Genomic DNA, 14,143 nt, shown 5'->3' with positions numbered 1-14,143 from the left:
CTTTGGTCTTAGTGGACTAAGATTTCCTTGAGTTGATTATTCGTTATTTTAATGTTTTTTTTCTTGCTGAATTACTTTTTTACAAGAAACTTATAAGCACATCTCTGGAAACACAAGATGTAAAGTGGCGCTTTTGTTTTATTCTCTGTGGAAATGATAAAATCAACTAAAAGATAAGTCGAGTGTTAGGACATCCCTCGAGTTATACGAGTCAAAGAAGTAGAAAAAAATCAAGGATGTGATTATTAGAAAAAGCAGGAGGCGTGGAAAGAAGACGAGCAGGAGAATGAGCTGAGGAAGTTGTCATAAAATCTGCAAAATGCATCTAAACTACATCCATGAATATAATGGGTTCAACTACAGGAAATAAAATGCAGCTGATTGATTACAACAAAATTCTGAACAACTCAACTGCCCCTCAGTGTCTCATCTTCACCATAAAATGTTATTTTGGCAACGGTATATTCTGATAAACTAGTACTTCCCTCCTTATGGATCAAAGTGAGGCTCCATTGTACATGAAAACCTGTTTGATGCTACGTGAGGAGCCGCTACGACCCCTATAGAATAAAACAGATGCTAGAAAAAGCCCTCTGTTTCTCCCATCACACGTACAGACACATGTACAGTTCATGTAAGAATCCTCAATCGAGGCTCCCTGAGGGTAGACGCCTGAGCACATCTTTCATCTGAAGTGGTGGCCATATGGTGAATAGTCTCTCTCTCTCCTTCAACCACATAAAATACTGCAGCTCACTCACGGCAAGCAGATCAGTTATACACTCGCTACAGGTGAAGGTACAGACATTATAAAAAATAAAAGGTCTCACGGTATTAACAACTGTGATTATACTGCAGAAAAACAGGTTGAGGTAGAAAGAAGGTCTTTCTTACCTGATCTTCAGTCAGAACGATCAGCCGGGTCACTATAATGTTCACAACATTTCCTAGACTGGCATCACGGTAAAGTTTGGCAACCTGACCTCCAGAAAAGAAGAAAAGACACAAAGTCAGACAAATTGTGTCCAAATGTCACCAACATCTTATCAAATCAACCATAAAGCACTGAACCATATAACTGCACACGGTGATCCTTTACTGCAGTAAAAGTACGAATACCACTCTGTGAAAGTACTCCACTACAAGTAAAGGTCTTGCATTGGAAACCTTACTGAAGTAAAAGTATTAATAGTAGTAAATATTCCTGCTGCATTAATGTGTATGTTGCATTGTAACTACTTTTTATCCTTTTATATCTACTTTAATCTACATCAATGCATCATATTCTATAAGATCATCAGATGTTCCTGTGAGAGCCTCGTATCTCTAAAAAGAACAAACAGCCTGTTTTCAGCTTTGTGACGATGCATTTTCCAGCTGATCCAAGAGGCTTTTTAAAGAGTTTATTTATCTGAAGAAGTAGGAGGATTTTCTAAACACATAAAGGAAACACTTCATCCTTCAGTTCATCACAAACATTCAACATCAACACATCTGGAGATACGAGGTTTTACCTGAACAGGAAGGGGATGAAAAAACATCTGAGTCATCTGAGAAAAAACTATAGTACAATATTTACCTGTGAGATGTAGTGGAGTAGAAGTATATAGAGGCATACAATGGAAATACTTAACTAAAGTACAAGTACTTAAGTAAAATGTACTTATTTATATTCCTCCACTGGATATCTATTAAATAAACTGGTAACAATGGAGAAACTGTACATTCAAGGTTGTGGCAGACATCAAAATTACCAAAAAGTAGGATCAAACTTACAATATTCATCACGGACAAGATGTAGTGCTCGATGTCTTTGCGTCCGTGGTAACCGACCATCATTTTATCAGCCACCACGAGCGTCTCCACGAAGCGCTCGCTGCTGACGGAGCGCCTCTGTCTGTGGGTGCCGTTCGACCGCTCGCTGTCGTTTTTGGGCACGGGGGCCGAGCGGACAGGTGGAGGTGTGCTAAACTGACAAGGTGCACTGCTTTTAATGACATCTGTGGACGACACGGAGGTGAAGACAGGTTATAGAGACAATTATGAACTTTCTAAATATGATGCTTTATCTGTTTGAGGGAGAGAGCTGGTTTGTTTATGTTAGATGCAGAGAGGGAATCTGCCCCTTTGAACCTTGCAGCTAGAGCCTTTTGCTTTATGACCCAGATGCTCTGGGAAAAAGCTATAAGATGGTACATGTTGGGGCATGCTAGCTTCCTGGAGATGACAGCCTGTGCTGTTTCTTATAAGACCTTGGCCCAAATACCTAAATATCCACCTGGTTCTCTTTCCAAATTCGCCGTTTTTAAGTTGGAGTCGTTTGAATCTGAAAATGATTCTATAAATAGGATTTGTGCTTCTATAAAAATGTCTAAATGCACTGAGGGGCCTTTTTTTATGAAAGCTTTCTCTTACGGGTTGAAAGGTGTCCAGGCCAGGAGCAACTATAGCACACAAGAGGCCCGGTCATGTCCACCAGAACCTGGGCCCACAACCAAACCAGCACTTCCTCTTAACCTGCTATGTAAAGTTATTCCTTTGCGTCAGTTCCACCCACACAGAGTCCGGCCCAGATGGAGGTTTAACCAACCTGAAATGCCACAGCTGAGCTCCTGGCTATGCTCTTGTGGTGAGGGAATGGCAGACATTTTATAAATAACATGTTGCTGTGCTTCGTCCAGGTTCCGTTCACTGGAGGCGGTGGAGGATATGTTCTTTAACGGCTCTATCAAATACTGTTCCTCCTCTGTTGTTATGACGCCATGCTGGTTTGGGGTGAGAAACATCAGTGAAAGACACAGGTTACAAACACAAACAGACAGTGACGCTAAACGCATAAATTATAGCAACAATTCAGGAAAAAGCTGTTGGATACGTCTTTGGTAGCAGTAGCAAGCTGTCAATCAGTGTGTAGCCCCGCCCTAAAGCATCCCCTGCTTTATGGTCTGTTTGACTCTAAATGGAGCATCATTTACTAAATGAACATCATGCTGTATTGAAGAAGACTTGAAACTAGAGATTGAGACCATAAACTCATGTTTACAATGTTTACTGAGGGAACAAATCAAGAGAGAAGTAGAGTCATTTTCTCATAGACTTCTATACAACCAGAGGAGTCGCCCCCTGATGGACAGTAGAGAGAATGCAAGTTTTAAGACTCTTCCGCACAAATTTTCGCAAATAACGGGAGGCTTTCCGTCTGAACACTCTTCTGTGGCTCTGGAGGAAAGTCCGAGAACTTTAGCTGAGATGACCCTGATGACATCATCAGAAATAACCCTGATGACCTCATCATAGATAACCCTTACGACATCATCTGACATCTGACTCTACTTCTTGTTTTTTAAGAAAGCTGGCATTTCAAAACGGGGCATGTTGAGTTTGAAACATATGGGAATTTATCAGACACAGATGCATTATGGGAAATGTAGAACTTTTGAATACTAGGAACAGGATATCTCAGCCTTTGCTGCTTCAATTATGACTATTTCTTCTTTATTGTGTCTCTTGCAAGCCTCCCAACTTGTGGAAGGGTGATACTTTAAAGCTGTGAAGTACCCCTTTAAATAACAACTACACTCCCTCATGTCATGTGATCTCTTCCCGCTGATGAGGTCATGTTTTTGCACATACAACACATTAGTTACTTAGTTACACATTAGTCTGCAGTCGAATCCAAACCCCCCTAACAATCAGTTAGATCAAAACATTGTTCTCTGCCCTTCAACGCCTCCTGTGGAGCATAAACAGAGAGAGAGTTTGTAGAAAACACTAGCTTGGCTCTGTAAAAACCTAAAAAAACAAACAATTAACCACACATCACACCCGCGCACACAGAAAGCCATCCGATAAGTGTGTGACCTCTGAGATCTCAAACCCGTCCAGACAGCTGATTACATTAAAAGCACAGACACAGTTTTGTCCATTTTTGGTGCTGTTAGAAAAAAAAAAGCAAACGCTAATTCAATTTATGATACTCTGTGTTGCTCTTGCCAACACATTTGGCTACACATTTTCTCCACACGATTACATTTGCCAATAAGAAGCAAAGGCCTATTTCTTTTTTTCTTCTCCCTTCTTTAGAGTTATTCTGAAGCATAACAGCCATTAAAAAACGTCTTCCAACGTCTTGATTAGTGAAGAGAAGCTGGACAGTCACAGTCTGTGGATGGAAGCCCGAGGACTAAAAGCTTAGACGGGGTAATTAGACGCCTTGTTGGTGCTGCTCAGGAGTAATATCGAAGATTATTTAACAGAACGCAAAAAGGATCAAATGTGATCCCCAAAATCTGAGGATCTAACAGATAGCCAAGATGCTTCTTCCTCCACGGGCATCACCTTGTTTCAAACTGCCTGCAGAGACTCAGCGTGCCAAGTGGAAGGAAGCCAAGATTCTGTTAAGCAAACTACAATTGGTCTAATCCTTTGGCCCTGCGTCTGAAAGATTGGCTGCCATGAGAGCAGCACAAGCTCGGTTTATATATTAGTTATCTGGCATTAGTATTGGGGGGTTTGTTCGAGGTCAGTGGTGGGACTTCTTTGTGGCTCAAAGTGTAAGTTAAGAAAGAAATAAAGGTCGGTGCTCACCAGGCCCTTGCAGTTGCTGAGGGCCACTCTGGTCGTGCTGTGCTGATTTTGCAGGAATCCCACATAGTGACAGTTATCTACCGCGTTGTGCCGCCACTCCAGCCCGTCTCGTCCCCAATACTCCACTGTGAAATGTTTGGACACCAGGTGGGGGTTGAGTGTCAGGTTCAGGTGAAAGTGCTTCCCGTAGGCAGACAGTCTGTAGAACAGCCGGGGGGGCTGGGGGTCCGGTACCAGCGAGGGCAGCTGGCCCGCGACGGGGTCCTGGTCCGGGTCCGCCGCCCCGCGTCTCCGTCGGCCCGGCCGGTGGTGCTTCACAGTGTAGCTCAGGAACCCTCCGCTCTCATCCACCCGCACCGGGACAGTCACCTGGTAGTGCTGCAGGTAGGACAGGAACTCCTCTTTTGTTTTGCAGGAGAGAAGAAGAGAGAAGTGTGATGGTGAGCATGCAATATATAAAACAAATAAAGATCTACCTGTCCACGTGCTCCAAGTCATACCTTGAGAGTTGTGTGAAAGTCTTTGAAATTCAGAAGCAGCCATCACCACCAGGCTCAGCGTCCAAGTCAGCGTCTTCCACAGAATTTCCATAATTCGGCGGAGAGGTGTGACATGGGGTGGAGGGTAGGGGGCGCTACTAACGGGTTAGGAGCACGCGATCGGTCCGGTGCCACACCATAACAAGTCCATGGTTGTACGTCTCCTTCACTTGAATGCTCTCGTGGTGCTCGCGGGCTCATCCGGGGGTCTCAGATTCCTCCCGACGGCGAGCGCCTCCGCGTCTCTCTGGTTTCTGGATTCATGTCAGCAGCTCGCAGAAAACAACGTAATCCATCAGACACACATTCAGGTGTGAAGTCCAAACCAGGAAGCTCTATATTGGAAGCTTGTCTTGACCGATCCATCTGCATTCCTGTGAGGGAAATCAATCAGAAGGTTAAAAGACCTGTCAGTAGTTGGGATTATCACTTCATCAGATTGTTGTTCGTCCTACAGCTGAGACAATTAGTCAATAAATTGATAAATCTGGAAATATTTTGACAACAGATTGATCCTTTTAGTCATTTTTTGCTCAACAGCTTCACAAAATGTGAAGATATGCTGTTTATTGTTGGTTTATTTCATTTTAAATTGAATATCTTTTACTTTTGGACTGCTGGTTGGACAAAGAATAGAATTTAAAGTTGCCACATTGCACACTGGTCATAATTTTCCACTATTTTCTAAAGTTTTAGAAAGCAAACAATGAATTGCTTCACAGGTAGATTTAAAAAAAAAAGAATGATAATACTCATTAATGATGATTTTCTCTCAAACGATTAATCGTTATATCTACAAATTGTCTTCAAATTGCTTCTTTTATCTGACCAACAGTCCAAACATCAGAATAAGTTCAATTTTAAATGATTTAAACCAACAAAAACCTTCATATCTTCACACTTATGGAGCTGAAACCAGAGAGAGTTGGACTGCTTATTGATGGTTTGTTTCATTTTGAGTTGAACATCTCTAGATTTTGGACTTCTGGTTGATAGAAAATAGACATTTCAAGTTGCCACCTTGCGCTCTGGTCAACATCTTCAACTATTTTATGCCGATTGATGAACCAAATGATAAAACATTATGATCATTCTCATTTATGAGGTTTATCTCTCTATTTTGTGACTTTTATCACAAAAAAGTCACAAAATAGTTTTTAAAAAAACTGCCGAAACTGCTTCTTTTATCCGACCAACAGTCCAAAAACCCAAAGATATTCAATTCAAAATGAAACAAACCAACAACAAGCAGCATATCTTCACAGTTATGAAGCTGGAGACTTGAAAGTTGAACTGAAACGGTGAGTCGATTGATTGTCTCTTGATCAATTAAGTGTCTGATCCTGGCAGATTCAAAGACAGCAGCCAGAAGCTGAAGCTGGTGAATGAATGAACATCTTGAACACAGTTAAACATCTCATAATGAAGCTCCATAGTTTCTTTATGTTGCTCTCACTTAACACATCCTTCAACTTGAGAACAAATCTGATTCCAGCCACGTTTTTATTAAAATTCAACATGCACCTGACAGCTTAAAGCCAGACTGCATCCACTACTGCCCGGTCCACGGTGATGCCACTGATCATGCACGTTTGTGGTTTTACGCACTGACTGATGTCCAGATGTGTGTGTGTGTGTGTGTGTGTGTGTGTGTGTGTGTGTGTGTGTGTGTGTGTGTGTGTGTGTGTGTGTGTGTGCAGCCCCTCCAGACAGACAGAGCTACTTACTTGGCCACTCTGACCCAGACAGTTGGCAGCCAGCCCGCATGCGTGCGTTATTACACCGGTACCTCAAACACACATCCCCCTCCCCTCCCTCCAGGAGAGTCTGAAACTCTAAATAAACCACCTGACATGCAAGAATGATAAAAACTAGTCATAGAAAAGGCGTGAAGAGGTCGCGTGAGATGTCTGGAGCTGCAGATGTGGAGCTGGAGCGGCGTGGATCCCGTGCGTAAAAGCTCTCCCAAAGTACAAGGTCTCCACGCGATCCACCCCAATTTAAAAGAAGAGTGTGAACAGGATAGTTACCACGCTCATCTTCAGTGTCAGCTCCGGCTCCGACTGTGCAGGGGGAGAGAGAGAGAGAGAGAGAGAGAGAGAGAGAGAGAGAGAGAGAGAGAGAGAGAGAGAGAGAGAGAGAGAGCTCAGGACAAAAAAAAGAAAAAGTCTTCTGCAGCTCTGAAGTTCCGCTGCTGCTCTCCTCCTTTCATCTCCTTCTGAGCTCTGCCATCCTGAGTCTCTCCCTCCTCCTCCCCCCTGTTCCTCACACACACACTGTGTCACACAAACAAAAACAAAAGAAAAAGAAGAAGAAGAAGGAGGAGAAGAAGAGGAGGAGTGTGTTAAAGCCTCTGGGTTTTCCTCCAGCAGGAGAAAAAGTTGCTCTATCCTCAGCCGGCTCTGTAATCTGTCGCGTCCCCGTCGGTGGCTCAGGAGGCTTAAACAGTGAGCTGTGGTTGCAGCGGGTGTCCTGCCACCTCAGAGAGACCGACACAGGCAACTACTGCTTTCAAGGAGAGAGAGAGAGGGAGAGAGAGAGGGAGGGAGAGAGAGAGAGAGAGAGAGAGAAAAGCGCATGCAAACAACCGGCAGAAGTCGTTGGCTCGGAGCTGCTCCTCCTCACTACATCGCAGTAGACCGGGTATGTCCCAGTCCAGGACAAGCTTCAAAATTGGCAGCTTTCTTTTTTTTTTTTTTTTTCAGGAGGGGGAGATGGGGGAGGGTGGGGGTGACGTCAATGCAGATGTGCCTCTCTTCCCATCAGCTGTGCGCATGTCTATCAGGGTTGGTGCCCTGGAAATAACTCCAGAAGAAGAGTGGAGAGGTTTTAACCTTCATAGCATCCACCTGAGTATAGGCAGCAAGGACTGTATGAACACAACATGAGAGGGAAACTTGTTTGTTTATGGAGCATGATGTTGATGCATAAAGTTTATCAAAGTCCTGTGATGTATGTTACTTTTGAGGCATTTACATATTTTGCTACTTTATACTTCTACTGAGAGAAATATTGTGCTTTTTACTCCACTACACTTATTCTTCAGCTGCAGATTTAGATTTTAGATCAAAAAGACAATATTTGTATTGAAATGGTTGCCGACTTTTACTTAGTACCACACTGTGAAAATACCTTCTTGACACATAAAAGTATTATATGCAAAATGTACTTTAAAAATTGTGAAAAGGAAAAGTACTCAGAGTACAAAAACATTCCCAAAGGTATTATTACTGATGCATCATTGTTGAAGTAGTATTTTACTGTTTCAGTTGGTCAAATTTGGAGCTGACAAACTTTATTATATACTGTTGGGTAGTTTAATATGTAAAAATACATCATATTCTATAAAATCATCATGTGTTTCATTTGTAACATCTTCATTTGGAGAGTAGTGAAGTAAAAAATGCATATTTTCCTCTGACATGCAGTGAGGTAGAAGTATAAAGTATCTTGAACATAGAAATGCTCAAGTAAAGTACAAGTACCTCAAATTGTTAAAATGTACCACTGGACTAAACTAGCTAACTGTATATAAAGTAGTTAAAAGTAGCTCCACCTGGAGCAGCTGACGTTAAATCTATATAAATAATAATAATCTGTTTTTCTTCAAAAGGAGTACTTTTACTGTTGATCAAGTACCATCAAGTACATTTTGCTTATAGTACGTCTGTACTTTTACTTTAAAAAGTATCAGTTTGAATGCAGGTCATTTACTTGTAGTATTTTGCTTTATTTAAACTTTTTCTTAACTAAAGTATCTGAGTACTTCTTCTAACAGTGAACAATAAATACCTTAAGTATCAAAAGTAGAAGTATAACATACAAATATTACTGTAGTTGGTACTTTAATGTTGGAGTTATTCAATAAAGAGCTAATTTTAACTAATTTTAGCTAGTTTATCTTTAATAATGCATCATATTTTGTAAGTAAAATCTGAAAAGTAAACAGTTATAACGATCCCTCTGAAATGGAAGTGATCAAGTAAAGTACACAAGTATAAGTGTGCAGTATAAATCCAGTTCCTGCAGGTATAAATCCGTACAGAAGATGGTGATATCATGCAGCAGATGATCTCCCGGCAACCACAAATATCAACAAGGGAAAATATCAGAAAAAAAGAAGAACATATTGAGACATTCGTTTGGCATCAACGTTGAATTTAACTAATTAACTGTCAGGCTGAAGGAGTCTGATTTGACCTTTGACCCTGTGGCGTCCTGATACAAGTCAAACACATTTAAAACACATTTCACGTTTAAACAACAAGTGCTTAGCTTTAAAAGTTTCTAGATCTTTGGATCTGCTATTTCGGGGTCTGCTGTGGAGGGCAGCCCCGTGTGCTTTGGTGTAATTTAGCCCCACGTCTATCTTTAGTCTGTAGGAAATTGAAAATCATGCCTATTCCTGAGTTCCAGTTACAGCTGCTCATTATGTAGCAGCCTCTGTCATTACAGTCAGGTTGTCATTACCAGCTCTCCTGCTCAGCCTCAGGAGGTGAAGGTTCAGTTTGTGGGGAGCAGCGCCGCCGTGTGTCTGAAAGCAGCATAGCAGGGAATTTAAAACCTTTAAATACTAATTAGTGGTTTTTAACAGATTTCTTTTAAAAGAAAAATAAGCTTTTATGATCACATAATTATATTGAACCTTTTAGAGAAGTGACCTTTGTTCTTTCAAAGGTTAGTTTGATTCAGATTAGGCGTAATGCAGTTTGATATAGGACTAGGTGTGTCAACCGTATTACTTCCACATTTACAACCCAATAAAAGTATCATACACTGCCCACACAAAAGAAGATGTGTCACTCACTACCTTTGTGTGCTAGTAGAGGAAGTATTAGAAATACCGCTCTGTTAAAATACTTAAAAGTATTATTAGCAAAATGTACTTAAAGTATAAATGGAAAAGTACTAATTTTGCAGTATAAATTGCTTGATCAGAGTTATAATGTTGTATATTATACCATTGGATAATAAATGAATTTGTAAGTAGTTTTTTAATGTTGTAGTTGGCTATTTTATTAAAATTATGTGGTTTGATTTACTGTATAACAAAGCATCTTTTCTTATATTCTCAAATAAAGTGGAGTAGAAAGTACAATATGTACCTCTGAGATGTAGTACAGAAGTATAAAGTGGCAGAAAAAACTTTGACTTGGTACCTCAGCACAGTACTTGAGTAAAAGTACATTCCACCACTGTTCTACTGTATGTAAAGGAGTACAACTAAAAAAAGGGGCTAAAAGCTGCACCCTGAAAGAAATAAAACTCTTTTGATGCTCTGAATATGTCTTTAATCATTGTTATCTGACCTTTGATTCACCTGCTGTTAATAAATAACACAGTCCATACTGGGTTATTCATTTGATCATGAATTTGGCACACAAATAATTCAAAATACAGCATTAATATCATTTAAGATGCTATTGATATAAATATAATTGGATGTTGGAGTTTAATCTTCATTTAGAGGAAAACATTTTTTCTAATTTAAAATTTAAATGATCCATTTGCCTCTAAAGTTTACATCTAAAATTATAAATAATAAAATACTTACTGGTTTATGAATTTGATGCACAAATAATTCATAACACAACATTAACATCATTGAAGATAAAAATGTAATTGGAAGTTTGAGTTTAATCTTCATTTAGAGGTGAAAAAAACCCTTTATTTCCAATTTAAATTATCCATTTGCCTCCAAACTTCACATCTAAAGTTATAAAATAAAACATGAAGTGTGTTCCCTGCTGCTCTAAAAAAAAGAGAAGAGTGTGAAGCAGGTGAGGTTCATTGTAACATTGCGGTGAAGGTGTGTTTACAGTGGCCTCACTACTGGGAATATCTCTCCGCAATAAAAAAAACTGTGATAAAGCCAGTCACGACATTAGTCACCTGCTTGGATCGTTTATAAAGACTGAACGCTTCCTCCGCTCTCAATCTGTCGTCCAGGAGTCTCCTCTGTCCTTCTGGTAAGATTAAACCTCCCAACTTTTCTCCATGTTGTTTGTATGATGAAGAGAAGTAAATTGTTATTATTTCTTCTGGGGGAACAAACAGAATAATGAAAGTAATCAAAAACTCTTTTTAGATCCCCATCATGGCTGTGACAAACCAACCAGGCAGCTACGCTCGCTCTGAATTCCAGACCGGCCTCTGCGATTTCTGCGACGACTGTGGAACTTGTGAGAGCTTCTTCTCCTGACTTAATTCAAATATGTATAAATAAATAATAAATAAAACATATTAATTTGCATAAATGTAGATTAAGTTATACTTTCTTAATTCAGGCTGCTATGGTTTGTGCTGCTACCCGTGTCTGGGCTGCTCCATCGCCAGCGACATGGACGAGTGCTGCCTTTGTGGTCTGAACATGCCCATCCGCAGTGTCTACAGGACCAGATACAACATCACAGTAAGTCCTCTGTCTGACCATTTATTTAAACACTGTAGTTAATATATTATAACATTATAGTACCTATTAATATCATGCACAATATTACTTTTTTTTCATCAGAAGCAGAAGTTGAAAGAAGTTGTAAAAGTACTAATATGACAATGTACAAATATAGCATTACAATTAAAAATCCTTTATTCAGAATCCTACCTAAGTGAAAGTATGATCGGCATAATGTATCAAAAGTAAAACTACTCAGAAAAGCCTGACCTGCTTTTTTAATTGTTTTATGAGCCACAAAAGGTTGTTAAGGTTAATATTAAACCAGAGTAATAAAAGTACAATCATCCTTTTGAGTCAGTTTACATTTGGAACGTTTTCCGACTGTGCAGGGGGAGAGAGAGAGAGAGAGAGAGAGAGAGAGAGAGGGAGGGAGAGAGAGAGAGGGAGGGAGAGAGAGAGGGAGAGAGTGAGAGAGAGAGAGAGAGAGCTCAGGACAAAAAAAAGAAAGGTTTTTGCCTGAAGAGGAACAATGATACAGTATTAAAGGGCCAGTGTAGTATTTAGGGGGAACTATTGGCATAAATGTAATATATTATTAATAAGTATGTTTTATTTATTTTATAGTTACTTGAAAAAATGATCGCTGTGTTCTTGTTACTTTAGACTAATCCTTCATAGTTCTCCGACACGCTTGGCACACTGGAGAAGTTTCAGTTGGTTGCAATCTGTAAAACTAGATGACGCCAAATCCCACACAAGTGCCCTTTAAACTGTAGAGAAGGGGAAAAGCAAAGATAGCAAAGTAACAAAAATAAATGTAACTATGTTTAGCTAAATTATTAGCTACAAGGATTGGATGGATTTGCATGTTGATGCTAGCATTTAGCTCAAAACACCATTGTTTAAATCTTAGATCTTTAGATCTTACGTCTTCTTTTGGTGGCCCTGACCTCCAGGTTGAAAACCACAGCTGCAAAAATTAAAACATAGAGAGAAAAATATACATTTGTGTACTATAAATCTCATATATTAACAGACTTTGATGCTCTCAAACTGCTCCAACTTCCAATTTTCATGATTAGAGACATCTATCGTTTTACAAAAAACACCAGAAAACGCCTTTAATTAGCAAAGATTTATAACACTTCTCGGAGTAATGCATCTAAACTTGCAGACATAAGCTTCTATGTAATTTGTGGGTAACTCTTGAAACTTTGATGAATTATACAATATTTGTTTATTTCTTTTCATGCTTTTCAGTTTTGAAGTATGACCGTTGATATCTAATAGGGGATGTTTCTTCATGAGCAATTTTGGCTTCTAAACTCTCCTGCACAAAACTTTTTCTGTCTTTTATAAACTTGTATAATGTGTGCAAATAAATAAATATATGCACAAAAGCATCAAAAGCACTGGTACAAGTGATATTCATACTTATACTTGTGTTTCCAGGGGTCACTGTGCAGCGACTTCATGGCCTACATGTTCTGTCCGGTCTGTGCCACCTGCCAACTGAAGAGAGATATCGACCGCAGGAAGGAGCAAGGCATTTTCTGAATGGGTAAGAAAAATACCTCATATATAAATATAAACAGTGTCATGATATCTTAAAGGAGCTGCTGACAATATTTTAAAAAATCCCTTGTCTACTTTATTCCTTCTAGATGCCGTCGGGACACAAGAAAAGTTGTAAATGTGCTGGATTGCTCCTCTCATTTGTCTGTAATAAAATAAAGTGTTCTTTAAATAATTAAAAACACTCTTAATTTGAATTAGTAGAGATGGTCCATTGTTTTTTATTTGTCTGTTTGTTCACTTTTGTATATCTCACTTCATACCAGTTTTGTAAAGTTGATTGAGTTTTTCTTTTCTAACTCAAATATTTCAACATCTATAGGAGAGATTAGCACAACATTTAGCGAGATATTCATTGTGCCGCTTTAATTTAGCCAAAAATTATATTTGTCCAACCCTTCGGTTTAAAAAAAACTAAATTACTAAACTAAAAAAAATCCCATCAGCTTCCGCTGTAAGAGTTTGGTGATAAGTAGTTTATGTTGCATGCTAACACCCATTTTACCAGCATTTTAGCGTTGTTAGCATGCTGTCGTTAGCATTTAGCTCAAAGCACCACTGTGCCTAAATAACGTGTCTGCAGACTCTAAGTCTTTTCTCACCGTCAGCCAAAAGTTATTTTATTTTGACATTTAGTTTTAAGAAAAAGTGTGATTATTGAGGATTTATAACAATTTAAATCAAATCTATTTTAGCTATCAAACAGTGAACTTAGCTACTTACAAATATTTTAAAAGTTGACACAGTGGGACCTGGTTCCTCCAGTTGTTTGAGTCTAGAGGAATAAACTACATTTTGACCTTTTCAAAGCAGATATTTTGTTGTGTCAGTTGTATCTCAGAACACATATTATGGCTGCATTCCATTTAGTTGTGCCATTTTCATGACCCTATGTCTGTATTGTGCATGCCTGTTCCTCCTATACTGCTTGCTGACACACTTAAATACAATGGAGCCATATATTATTATTCAGTTACAAATGTGCTTTTCCAGTTAAGAAAACTCTGCAGAAACTACATGACATCAAACCAGCAACGGTGCAGCT

At 39.4% G+C, this 14,143-nt stretch overlaps 2 protein-coding genes across 2 annotated transcripts in view; one reads left to right on the top strand and one right to left on the bottom strand.

Annotated features, from left to right (window-relative positions):
• Positions 1-5,178, bottom strand: part of adamts6 (ADAM metallopeptidase with thrombospondin type 1 motif, 6) — a 52,644-nt gene extending 47,466 nt beyond the window's left edge. Inside the window, exons 1-5 of the mRNA XM_054612671.1 lie at positions 5,088-5,178; positions 4,588-4,988; positions 2,591-2,765; positions 1,777-2,000; positions 895-978 (exon numbers count right to left, since the gene is read on the bottom strand). Of these exons, the coding sequence (XP_054468646.1) occupies positions 895-978; positions 1,777-2,000; positions 2,591-2,765; positions 4,588-4,988; positions 5,088-5,178 (975 nt within the window). The remainder of the gene's footprint in view (positions 1-894; positions 979-1,776; positions 2,001-2,590; positions 2,766-4,587; positions 4,989-5,087) is intronic.
• Positions 5,179-11,034: 5,856 nt separating this feature from the next.
• On the top strand, positions 11,035-13,292 carry LOC129102829 (placenta-specific gene 8 protein-like). Its single transcript, XM_054613103.1, has 5 exons — positions 11,035-11,095; positions 11,215-11,308; positions 11,414-11,538; positions 12,976-13,084; positions 13,188-13,292. The coding sequence occupies exons 2-4, from the start codon at positions 11,224-11,226 to the stop codon at positions 13,078-13,080; spliced, it is 315 nt and encodes a 104-aa protein (XP_054469078.1). The 5' UTR covers positions 11,035-11,095; positions 11,215-11,223; the 3' UTR covers positions 13,081-13,084; positions 13,188-13,292.
• The last annotated feature ends 851 nt before the right edge of the window (positions 13,293-14,143 follow it).

The sequence above is a fragment of the Anoplopoma fimbria genome, chromosome 14 (genome assembly GCF_027596085.1).
Source record: "Anoplopoma fimbria isolate UVic2021 breed Golden Eagle Sablefish chromosome 14, Afim_UVic_2022, whole genome shotgun sequence".
NCBI lineage: Eukaryota > Metazoa > Chordata > Actinopteri > Perciformes > Anoplopomatidae > Anoplopoma > Anoplopoma fimbria.
Note: the sequence above shows the minus strand (reverse complement) of the source record. Positions and strands in the feature narration are given on the sequence as shown.

Bases quoted from the DNA above. Each gene is read 5' to 3' on its own strand.
- LOC129102829 (XM_054613103.1), top strand. From the start codon at position 11,224: ATGGCTGTGACAAACCAACCAGGCAGCTACGCTCGCTCTGAATTCCAG. The intron at 11,309-11,413 runs GTGAGAGCTTCT...TTCTTAATTCAG, and splicing joins CTGCGACGACTGTGGAACTT to GCTGCTATGGTTTGTGCTGC. The intron at 11,539-12,975 runs GTAAGTCCTCTG...TTGTGTTTCCAG, and splicing joins GGACCAGATACAACATCACA to GGGTCACTGTGCAGCGACTT.